This window comes from Nothoprocta perdicaria, unplaced genomic scaffold, assembly GCF_003342845.1.
Source record: "Nothoprocta perdicaria isolate Ctin4 unplaced genomic scaffold, notPer1 scaffold_9, whole genome shotgun sequence".
NCBI classification, from domain to species: Eukaryota; Metazoa; Chordata; class Aves; order Tinamiformes; family Tinamidae; genus Nothoprocta; species Nothoprocta perdicaria.
The window spans coordinates 966,876-979,407 of NW_020456198.1; the positions used below are offsets into that span (position 1 = coordinate 966,876).

At 41.7% G+C, this 12,532-nt stretch overlaps 1 protein-coding gene across 1 annotated transcript in view; it reads right to left on the minus strand.

Moving 5' to 3' along the window:
* Positions 1 to 3,562, minus strand: part of PPP4R2 (protein phosphatase 4 regulatory subunit 2) — a 28,638-nt gene extending 25,076 nt beyond the window's left edge. The window contains exons 1-2 of the mRNA XM_026052500.1: positions 3,505 to 3,562; positions 3,090 to 3,171 (exon numbers count right to left, since the gene is read on the minus strand). Coding sequence (XP_025908285.1) covers positions 3,090 to 3,171; positions 3,505 to 3,538 — 116 coding nt within the window. The 5' untranslated portion in view covers positions 3,539 to 3,562. The remainder of the gene's footprint in view (positions 1 to 3,089; positions 3,172 to 3,504) is intronic.
* Between the last annotated feature and the right edge of the window lie 8,970 nt (positions 3,563 to 12,532).

Sequence of the window (12,532 nt, forward strand, 5' to 3'; positions counted from 1 at the left end):
ACATATAATACAGAAAGTTTAGCGTTTGTAAATGCAGGCCATAATCGTTCAAATAAGTGAATGGTTAACTTGGATGAGGATAGCCTTAAACTTCAAATGGATGATATTAACACACATGGTTGCACCATCATCCTTTACTGCATGGCACTGATAACACAACTCAGTTTATGCTGATAGCATAAGCAAATTTAGCAACATATTTATTCCAAATCTCCAGCACAAATGAAAGGGACATTTAATTAACAAAGATACGCTCTGGAGAGGACTATTCTGGTTGCAGTGTTGGCTTACACAACTCTCATCCTTTTACTCCTCTGCACCAATTCTTCAATTGTACTTGTTTGACATACAAATTAACATGGACACAGGAAGCTATATCAATGTTCTGTACCTTGTTAAGACAATCTTGCCCAGAAGAAAGCTGCTCACAACCCTGGGCAGTTTCCTGCTCGAGGTTACCAAGCAGCTGCATAAACAGTTGAACAAGCACAAGTGAAATGGGTACACAAGGACTGTGTTAGTCTATACTGCTGCCAAAAGAAATAAATACTAGTAAAATTACAGCCTAACCTAAACCAGCATCTACCTCTACATAACTTAATTCACATGAATAAGTACACTGAAATAAATGGAGACAGGGCGGTACACATCAGGCCTTACACGAGACCACGTTTCCAACTTGCTAAACAGGCTACGTATGTCATGTGCCTGTTCCTATAGAATGTTAAAAATCCTATTAGTTGACTTCACTAGCACACTTTCAAACTAAGTTCTGTAATTGTTTACCTCTACTACGACTATGTCCTAAGGAAAAACAAGGTACAGAGCACTCTAAATTCTAATCCAGATGTAGATTACAGAATACAATCTAAACTCAGTATTTTAGTTAATCGTCACAAACTACATTAAAAAGCATACAGAATACTTGTGAACACCACACAGTCCCACAGAAAAATAACAATCACAGTAAAAATACTTCATGTTTCACTTGTCCTTAGCTGCCTTGCTCCTAACTTATGTGGGTACTTTTTGTTTGTTACTTCAGGAACAGGCTGTGACTGAATAAGGTCCATTGTTTTTCAATAAATAAGTCTGCAAACCGTTTGTGTAATTACTCCTGACTTAACCATCCATTTTTTCAAACAGAACTCTGAACTTTATAAAAATAAATGTTGCTGTAATGTATTATTTTGGATTGCCTTGTAACTAGAAAATGAAGTACTTCCTATTGTTTTAGATTTCTTATAAATAGAAAGGTTTTTCTGTGAAAGTAACTAAAGAATGGTTATAGCTAACTAACTTTCAATCAATATGCTCTTGGTAAGTTTGTGTACTTAGGTATACATTTAAAAATATCACTGCTAGTAGTCTAGTCTGTAGTCTAAAAAAAACATTAATTTCTTAAAAATACGTATTTGCTATTATGTACATCCACCACGACCTTTTGTTACCAGTTTCCTCCTGATATCTTGATATACAGCACACTAGTAAAAACAGTAGTGTATTAGATAGAAAAAATACAGATTTTTATGGACATCAGGAAAAAAAAACAAAGTGTTAATGAGCAGTATTTTTTATGTCTGTCTCCAAATGATATTGGATATTGCCACACATATACAATTTAATGCTACCATAAGATCAGAGAATGTTGAAAATACCTACCAGGGCAGGTGGGGGGGGGGGGGGTAAAGAATACCCACAAAACATACAAGCTAGGGTGTGCATGAAATTCCAGGTGACATATTTGAGCTCAAGATTAAACAGTTCAAGCGTTTTGTTTGTTTTAATCTATATTTTCCAATGGAAATAAGAACAAGGTTTTATTTAGAGCATACTCTCAAGTTTTAGACAGGGAAGAATTTTCTTAAGAAGGCATTCCTATTCAAACACTTAAAATTGCTTTGAAATATGTCTAAAGGTAGCATATTCAAGAAAAACAGTCTTAAGAAATACTTCATAACAGGAAAAACATTTAAAATGTACTACACCACCTTAGTCCCGCACTTAAATGAGGGCTCTTCTAGCATGGAGGGTAACAGTTGTATCTTTTTTCTGATGATCCAAAGCCTTGGATGATTCAAAGAGCAAAGTACATTCAGAACTTGTTTTGCCTTTAAAACCATGAATTCAAATAGCACTAGTGAACTATCCAAAAATGGAAAAAAAAAAAAAAAAAAAAAAGAAAAAAAAAAAAAAAAAAAAACAGGAAAAAAAAAGCAGAGACATCTCTTCATCTCTTACAAGTGAGGGGGATGACAGACATCAGAACAAAGCCCTTGCAGATCATCGGTTGCTAGTAAAACGCTGGTAAAATGCGGCATCGCTCCATGAAGCCTGGCGTTAGGCCTCGAAAACAAGGAGACAGCCCGGGCGCCAGAAAGTGAGCCAGCAAGCCGCAAGGCGGCCAGGGAAGCCTCTCCCCTTCCTGCCAAATAGTGTACCACAAGGAAGTCACCCCTGCAGCAGCAGCCCCATCCCCGACACGGAGCGCGGCACCCGCTCCCCGCGGCCCCAGTCCCACCGAGGGACCCAACGGGAGCCCTCCGGGCACACGCAGAAAACAAACGCGGGCGAGGCCGCATGGCAGAGGGGCAAACCCGCGCCCGCACCTGCCTCCGTGGTCCTCTCGGGCAGCAGCGCAGGGCGAAGCGCACAAAGCCGGGAAACGCTGACCCCAACCGCTCTACGGCCGTGTAAACAGCGCGGCTCCCAGCTGCGGGCCACGGGCGCTGCAGCGACCCGCTCAACTTTCGGTTTTAGGGGGGGAAAAAAATCCTGCTCAGTTATATAAAACGCAGGAGTGAAAAGCAACAGGTTTACTGTAATGAGCACGATCAGTAAAAGCTGAACAGATAATTTTCATCAAAGCCTATTCATATAGGTACATAAAAAAATAAAGGTTTCATCTATTAGAAAAAAAACTATCTTCAAACTAAACTAATTGTCTCACGTTAAGCTGAGAACCAAGACTAGGTTATTTAGCCCACTAGACAAAACAAAATGAGAAAGACATCAGATATTGCCTCATTCACCTAAAACGTGGGAAACTTTACAAGCTACGCTTTAGAACAACAAAAAGTCACACTTACATGGTCTCTCCAGTCTTAGCAACATGACAAAGAAACTGATCCAGTATGGGACACACTTCCTTCTTCCCTCTCTTCTCAAAGTCTGGTGGCAGGAGGCGGGCAGGGGAACAAGGGGAGAGCGGGGACAGAGGCGCCGTCATTGAGGATCCTCGCCAAGGCCCCCCGCGCCTCGCGGGGCTCGGAGGCGCCGCGGCCCGCGCAAACACCGCGCTCCTCGCGGGGGTGCAGCTGCCTCCCAACTCTGGGGAGCAGTGAGTGAGGAGAAAGAGGAGGAGGAGGAGGGAGGAGGAGGAGGAGGAAGGGGACGAAGGGTGCGGGTTTCCTCGCGCTGCCCCCCGCGCGGCAGCGACCGCGCACCGGACTGATGGACACCCCGAATGGGCGAGAAGACTGGACCCCCCCCCCCCCCCCCCACCTTTCAGAGCCTCCTGCAGCCGCTCGACGTCCATGGTCCGCCCGGGCGTCCCCCCTGCCTCCGTCCCGCCGCCAGCCCGCGCCGCACACGGGCTCCGGCCGCCGCGCACGCACGCAGAGCCCGGGCTCAGCAACGCTCCAACATGGCGCCGGCGCCGTCCCCGTGCGCGGCCCCGACAGCCCGCGCGCCCTCCCGCCGCGGGGCGGGGCAGGGCGAACAGAGGGCGGGGCGTGGCCGGGCGGCCGTTGCGGCCGTTGGCGCCGTTGCGGCCGCATGAGGTGCCGCTGAGGGGGCTGGCGGCCCGGGCTTGAGAGGCGGTTGTCTCTCCTCACACACAGCCCGGCCCCTACCGCCTAGGGCGACACCGGCTCCTCCACCAGCCTAAAGGATGGCGGGAGGTCCAGGCAGGCGCCCCATGCTGGGAAAAGGCCCTAAAAATGTGGCGGTGAAGCCCAGGCAGCCAGTCTCTGATGGAAAACTTATCTGAAGCGGGGTGGTGGTGGCCAGGCTGTTGATCTTTTCTGGAAAATAACCCTAAAAACATGTCTGTGTGGTCCAGGCAGTCACTCCCTGCTGGAAAAGATCCCTAAAAGCATGGCAGTGAGGCCCAAGCAGTTATTCCCTTGTGGAAAAGATCCCTAAAACATGAAGGTGTGGTCCAGGCAGTTGCTCTTTCTGGAAAAGATCTCTAAAATCATGGTGATGAAGCCCTGGCAGTTGATCTCTTCTGAAGAAAATCCCTAAAATCATGGTCACGAAGCCCTGGCTGTTGCTCCCTTCCGTGCAAGACTGTGACAGAGCAAGGGGCAGCCCAGGAGCCAGAGACGGGAGAGAGGGAGAGTCCCTTTCAGCTGATTTTAGCCCAAAGTGGGCGTATGGCCTCACCCACCATGGGCTCTGCAGCAGAACTGAGGGGTGGGTGGTGGTTGCTCCTGGAAGGAAATGGGAACAGTCAAAAAAATGTAAATAAGGTAGACAAATATTGGTGCCAACTGTTATTCTAGGCATATGTGAGCTGGTGCATCTGCTGTAATTTATTATTAGGTGAAATCCTGATATAGACCTGGATGACGGCCCAGGTGCCGTCAGAGGCAGCCACGTGCTCCTGACTGCCATCCTGCTCTGCACACGTGAAGCGTCCTTGTCCCCACGGCTCTCAATCTCCTCTGTGATCCTGGGTCTAACATAGCATCCCTAGAAAGCTAACAGTGCCTGCACTGACTTTTCTGCTTTCCCATGTGCCAGTTTAACTACTTCCTGGAAAACTTCCGATCCAGCTCCATTTCTTGCAACTGCAGCTAACTTTATAGCTGAGTAGCTCAGGTTTGGGGACCACCATGAATGGCTAAAAGACAACCATGGCACCTATGGCAAGCATGTCCTTTCTGCAAGCTATTTGCAGAATAAGTTCCTCATGATGATTTTATCATGCAGGAAATGATCCAGATCGTGGAATTATTGCTTTGGGCTGGCATTTTCATCATAGAGACACCCCAGCCTTAATACAGCTTCTAGAATCAAGACTTTTATGTTCTAGTCTTTCTAGATCAAAATCATGAGATTTTCTGACTTTTGGAGGGCAATGCAACGCCCATATACAGTTTCTTATTTACAATACAAAACCCTTGTTCTGTACTATTCTGTGTGAACCTTTAACAGGAACTTCTAAGAAATGTTTGTAAAAGCTGCAAGAGGGCACAGAAAAGCTTGCGGGAGGGGAGAGTGAATGAACCTCTGTGGTCTCTGCTCCCTGTATGTGGTCCAAAGGAGGAGGGAAAAGAGAAGCAGCCTTTTTCCAGAGCAAGCAGAGGAGATGGGCCCTGCTGTGCCAGGCACCTGGCAAGGCACCATGGTTTGCTCTCTTCTGCTAATAAAAGAGAGTGACACTTAAGACTGTTGAGATAATTTCCTTTCGGATCCCAACTACGAGATTAAAGTAAATTGTTGTCAATCAGGTTAAACAAAAAAAAGGAACAGAGCTCAGGGTGGCTGCAGCTTGTACTACACAGAGTTTAGGGAAAGCATCTTTCTCATCTCATAGACTTCAGAAATACTTTAGAGGAGATAAAGGTATCTCAGATTTAATATTTTGGTGTTCTCTCTGATTCAGTATTGAAAGTTCCTTAAAGTCTAGCCTTAAGTGCTTCCCAAAACTTGCCTGTTTTACATCATGGATTTATTCTCCGCTTTTTAAAAGGTTGTTCATAGATGGACATGGAATTAATAAAAACTTTATGAATTTTGGTGCTGTTTCCTTCTGAGCACTTCGCTCATCAAATAAATCTGCTGAAAGAATGAGTAGCAGCAGAGTTAAGGCTTATGCTCTTAAGAGAAATGAGTATCAAATAACTCCTCTGAAGTTACTCAAGGATACTTAGCAACTTCTATGAGCAGCCTTCTGCGCTTGCAGCTCTGCCATGATGTTGCCCAGCTCGTGCCCTTGGTAGCATGCTTGCCTTTTAGGATTAGAAGTCTCTAACAACTGCAAATGAATTAGGTTGCTTCTATACTCAAAAAACAGTCTACCCTCTATAATAATATTCTCTCCTGAAACACCCGAAAGGTACTTCACAGGGCAAATGAGTAAAAACATTTTCAACAAGAAAGAAGATAGAAATTGATAGAGGAGAGGGGAAGATTTCAAAGCAAACAGCAGTTTTGGAGCTGAGAACTGAAGTGCTGAGGCCTGTAAGCAGATGCACTGGCAATAGAAAAGGAAAATGCAAATCAGATTACAGGTTGGCCTGTGTTCTTTTCCTCAGGATCCACTTCATTGTTTTGAAAGAGGTAAAAAAAGTGCAGTTAAAGTAACACCAAACAAAACAAAACAAGACAAAACATTAGCTTACCTTTGTGACCTTCAGCAAACCACAACACTGGAGGACATAGGAGACAGCTTCTCTTAGATAATGTCTCTGGTCCAGCAGACTACATTTCCTCCAAGATGCCCGATGAGCTCCCATCCCCAGCACAGCTTGTTCTTCATAACAACTCTCAGAGGTGGTTTGTCACATGCCCTCGATTTTCAGCTCTTCCCGAGGAAGTGCATTGCCCAGCACGACTGCTGTTAAAGAATCCCAGCAGCCAAAACAAGCCGAGAGAGGCATAAACATCCATTTCAAAGTCTAGTGTAGTCACACAACCCACTTAAAAACCCCTGTGAGAGCAAATTCAATCTTCCTAAACAACATCCTATTCCATTTGCAGGTATCACCGAGAACACAATAAAGACCATAATTATCGTCAATTTGAAAGCCTGCGCTGCTAGCCTGTTCTGTTAAAATGGGAAAAAATTACAATTGTTCCCAAGATACCTAGAATTAATATTGGAAACCAGGACAACATTTAGTTGCATTAAAAAAAAGGAGTATTTTTTTTAAATTCCTGTACTACATTCTGTGCAAAAGTATAGAATTAATTCAACAGTTTGTAACAGAACAAAACACACTCATATAACCTTTCAGTTAAGTGCTTTAGAGCCAATTCTTTGCACTCAGGAAGTAGCAGTGAGGCTTGAATCCGAACCTGGGTTATGTGCTAGGGATGTAACTTGGGGCCAAGTTACTTTTTATATGTTCGTTGTTCGCAAGTTATAAATCTAATTGGCACCTCTCTGAAACAGAGCTGCTGCACTGAGGACAGGTAATGTCATTAGGGACCATCACTCTCAGATCTTATCACTAGAAGCAAGATACAAGCTAACATCATAATTTCTGCAGGGTGTAGCTGGTAGGGGAAGATCATCTCTGATTTCATTCCAGTCTTCTTATTTTCTCGTTTGAGAAAAGTGGACTTGTATGTTGTGAAGTGTAGCACTTACCACATTTGTAGCATATCAAATACATTATAACTGTGATATGCTGGGAATGGCATTGAAGGAAGAAATTTATTTCAAAATGTGGTAGAACTTTTCACTGTTCAGCAGCTGATCTAATTCCTTCCACTTGGTAAGATTAGATGGCAACTCTATCCTAAGTAAATCTGTTCCTTTACCAAGTAAAAATGACAGCATTAATATCGTAGACAGGTCTGTAAGTGGTGCATAAGGAGATTGAGCAAGGATGCTAAGCTTGCCTTTTTAACCTGTAATTGCATCCGGTAGCTTCATGGGATCACTGCCCTTTGTGGGACCATCCCAGCTTGTTACAGTTAGCCAGGCAAAGCCAAAGTTTTTGGAAGACAAACAAAGTGCTGGTTACAAACATCTTCACACTGGAAGAAGTTTTAATTAAAATGACAAAACACAGACACTTTGCAAGACTAGGTCCTCTTTAGAATCATAAAAAGTACAGACAGACAACTGCACACGCTGAAGATATTAGCAGATCACATGGTGCTAATGAAGATCTGGAAAAACTTGAATCTAATTTATGCAGAAGTTCAGGTTTTACAGTTCAATATGCCTTTAAATCCTTGCATACACACACACACACGCACAAAGTTGCCTATTTGTTTTTCCTTTGTTTATGAGATCCTTTATTTTGTTCTCTTAAGCCCCTGAGCCTGTGCTAAATACTGAATCGATTGTTTATATTTCACATGCTATAAAATCAGTAGGGGACATTGGGCTGCAAGCTATTATGGAACGTAACAGTATTTGTGTACAAAAACAAGTAACAGATATGTATATCCAGAGCAAGGCTGACCTCTGAATAAAACAGCAACCTATTCCTTTTGTGAATCAATTGCAGGCATAGGAACCAAAAGAAATAAAACCAAATTACTGTTATGTGAAAACAGAGAGGAAACTGCCTTGCTCCAGAGAATACACAGGGTCAGAGTGGAATAACTAGATCTGTGCAATAATTTGCCCATGTGGACAACCATTAAGCACTTAGAGGATTACAGCTGAAAGCTTAGGAAAGCTTTTTGGCATAATCTGATAATGTTGCACTGGGAACAACCCAAGATCCATGTAGATAGATTTGTTTTGGCCTAAGTGAGTTTTTCAGCTTAAGTTCGGTTACTTTGCACAGTGTCTAAGATTAAGAATGAAAACAAGAATTATATGGTACACTGATACAAAACATGCACATAAATCTACTAACCTGACTGCTCCTTTGCCCTGAAAATGTATTTTAAAGAGAAAGCAACCTTCATTTTTAAAAATGGTGTCCCCAAAGCAATTAGTTGTGTCATCGAGAGGTCCTGCAAATTCAATCATGTAGATTACATGAAAACACTTGGTGTGTGTGTGCGGTTCAGGGAAAATGCTTACAAGACGACAAATAGCATCTACCTGTCTTTGAGAAAACTAGAACCATCTCCTCTGAAGCAGAAATAGGATAAATTCGCAATTATTTATCTGAAAATAAGGCAAATAAAGTACATGAAGGACTTGCATATTTGTGTGGTAACAATTTGTGTGGTTACAATTTGTGTGGTTCAAATAGATTTTGGGATACGGCTCAGCCTAGGGGAGAATTTCATGTTTTGAACCTAATGTTTCCTCAACTAACTGAAAAAATATTTCCATTTTTTCCTTCTCTTTTCAAAGGAGAAACATTTAAATACAATCCTAGAATACAACAGCTTGTAAGTAGCACCACCATTGATTTGTTGTGTGATCTCAGGCACATGGGTTAGGCAATCATATCTGAGCTTCTTCATTAATTAAAGAGAAATAATTACTGTTCTTGTCAGGTATTTGACACACCTTGTAATAAACACACACAAAATATAATTATACTAAGCTCCCCATGCTGCTTTTGGAGTACTTACCAAGAATCAACAATGAAAACAGCATATTACGATGGAATATTTCCAAACATATAACAAAATAATTTTTCAAACATATTCAAAAGACCAATGAGAATTTGTTTTCCAATTCAGATTTTTTCACCAGATATTTTTAATTACAGTATGTCAAAGAACTCTCATTCTTCTCATACCGTATACTGTTAACTTTTACATACGTTGCTCTTTAAAGATTCACCAAACTTCTTGCAGTGAATTACATAAATCTTATTTTAGGCTATAATATTAATTCATTTCTGCCAGATGCATTTCCTGTCACTTTTTTTTTTCCCCAAGATTGTTCTAACTTGTTCTGGTCTTTCAGGCAAGTGTAAATATAGATTTTTTTTGATCACGCTGTGTACTTAGGATGCTACTTCTGTATCTTGCTTCAGTTGCAATACACATGATCATACATCTTCTCAACTCCATGCTCGTTCTGTGTTTCTCGGGTTTAAGATCAAGTAAAACAAAAGAGATTAGGTCTGCTGCATCCTTCCAGTGGCAGCATTCCCATGGCACAGGAAGGCCTTTAGCTCTGTAACTAAACCTACTTGTTGAGCTTTAGGATTACGAGGCTCTCAAAAGGTTTCCACAGAATTACTGCAGATCTCACCTGGTGTGACCAGAGCTCAATCAACAGGCTCATTGGAATGAGGTAAGGTGTGCTGCCCAGCACTTACTTTTGCTTTCAGTAATGAAGCTCAGATTAGGTACCTAGGGTTCTTCAAGCTAACGCGACTTAAAGTCATTTCACTCACAGGTGTGTAGGTGTAGGACAGCAACTTTTATGATATTTCAGCTCAGTTTGAACTAGAATTGATCAGCATGCTTTGAAAAAATCTGCAGCCATCCACTAAGAGACCAAGCAAGCTAGACAGGGCAGAATAAGAATAGTGATCGATAGGAGAAATGAGAACAATCCTACATTTCAAGAATTACTTTGATCTTCAGAAGATTAAGTTCCCACTTTTTTATACAGCAAGCATTTGATATGAATATACATCAAAGAGTTTACAAAAAGAGGTCAGAAGGTTTGTGGTTTTTGTTTTCTTTGGGGGGAGGTTATAGCTTCAGAAACTTACGCATAGTACAAAGAAATAAATGGTTCAAAGACAAAACATTTTAATGACAAAGATGAGAATTTTTTTTTTTTTTTTTTTTTTAGGTACATAAGCGCTTCAAGACAAATCACAGCCCCCATATTTGAGAAAGTGATTGAGTCAGTGCCAGAGTAGCATTTACCACAGCTAACTTGGCCGAACCTTGGTATATCTCCAGAAGAGAAAGTTCTTTTAGCCTATTGTACAAACTGAAAGATCACTCAGATTAAAAACAGACCAGCTTTCTCACTCAGAGTCCAGAGTGCAATGAAGCCAATAGGCAAAACCACAGCCCTGTAGACGAGCAGAACAGAGCAAGGAAGAGCTGTCTGTCCGGTGCACAGCCCTGCTTCACACAGTGAAATTGCCACAGGAGGCAATTAGTTTGCGTCCGGGGAGGGTTATGAACACAGCAGCAGGGCCTTTTTTTATGGAAAGATGCATTTCTGCAGGGAGAGGTCAACTAAAGGAATTTAAAAATAAACAAAGAAATAAATAGGACCCAAATCATCTCTGTGTCATTAGTTCAGTAATGCCGAATTATTTTAGTTCTGAGATAGTTACAGTTTTGAAATGCACTGAAGAAACTGAAGTGCAATTTGTACAAACTACAACACAGCAATTATATATATTTATGGAAATCAGAATATCACAACAAAATATTTTACCTCAAATGAAAATATTAACAAAATGCTTTACTAAGATTAAAAATGGATTCTCATTTTGTTGTTTTACCTCAATTTTCATCTCAAAGAGTGTTGACTACTTTGGTTTTTATTCTGATCCAGAATGAAAGCAAAATGTCCAAACACTGCTATTTCTTTTGAAGCACAAACAGCAACTCTTTTATCTCAGAGTAACTATGGTTCCTTGGGATACTGCAGTCAGTACGGATCCCACTATCAACATACAATCGCTTGGGAGCCCAATCTCGGAATGTTTTCAACATCTCTAGAGGCAACCCATGTACCTGGGCCTCCCCTGCACCATCCCATCTTCAGATGGGCACCTAGCAGCTCTTTCCTGGCCAGAGAAGCAGCACTGCACTGAGTATCATTGTTTTACAGCTGGCCTTACCTTTTCCCATGAACATCCATGGGAGATTTGTTCCTGGCTTCAAAGACAGTGTGACCAAGTCCAACATACCAGAGAGTTGAGCAAGTGAGAAAAGGGTTTCATTACCAGGCAGACAACTGGTTTGGTTGAGCACACAGCTCCCAAACTGGGGCACACAGACAGCAGCCACAGGAAAGCCAAGGCCATTGTAGGGCTGACCACAGAAGACTGAAAAAGACATATTGAAACCAGAGAAGAAAGGAAGGGAAATAGCGTGCAGTGACCTAATCCTCAAAGTGCTGCATTAGATAATAGAGAAATGGTACAGGGCATGGGTAAAAGATAAAACTTTAGTTTCCTTTGAGACCAAACTGTATTTTCAGACATGTCACCATAACACAGCCAGAATTGCAGCATGGCCCATTAGCACTTTGAAAAAAGTTAAATGTAGTTATCTCCTCTTTTGGTAACATATCCAGTAATCTGTCACTATGGTAAAATTAAGGAAAATGGTAAAAGAGAAATAGTTAGGGTCCATTTTTCTCTGCTCAGTGCAGACACACACCACATAGCACAAAACAGATGTTTCAAGTGGTTTTGTGACAACTTTACCCTCTCTGCCTTACTTCAAATGCCACCCTAGTGTTACCGAGTACTTGACCTTGCTGGTGGATCATTACAGTGTATTGCACTGCCTGGTGAAGATATTCTTTGTATACGCAATATGGGCTGACAGAAGATAACAACTTGCATGTGCCTTTTACCTTGAACAAAGAGAGAGGAAAAAAAGATAAAAGCTCACAGCATAACAAAGAGTATAACAATCTCACTGGAAACTAATTTAAAAGCACTGAATTTAGGTACCAACTGTATATAGAGTAACTAACTCTTCAAAAAAGACAAGAAAATATTAGACTTATTTGTTAACATCACTAAGCCAAATTAAAAAAATAATCACATCCAAATGAAAACCAAAGTACACACTTTGCTTAAAATGTCTTTTATTTGTATGGTAAGCCAAAGGTTCTTATTCAACATAAAAATGCACCACTGTGCTTCCTTGGGAGCTATAAACAAGTTGTCAAATAAAAATATACAAGCAATTAAACGATATAGAAATGGTACATAACACT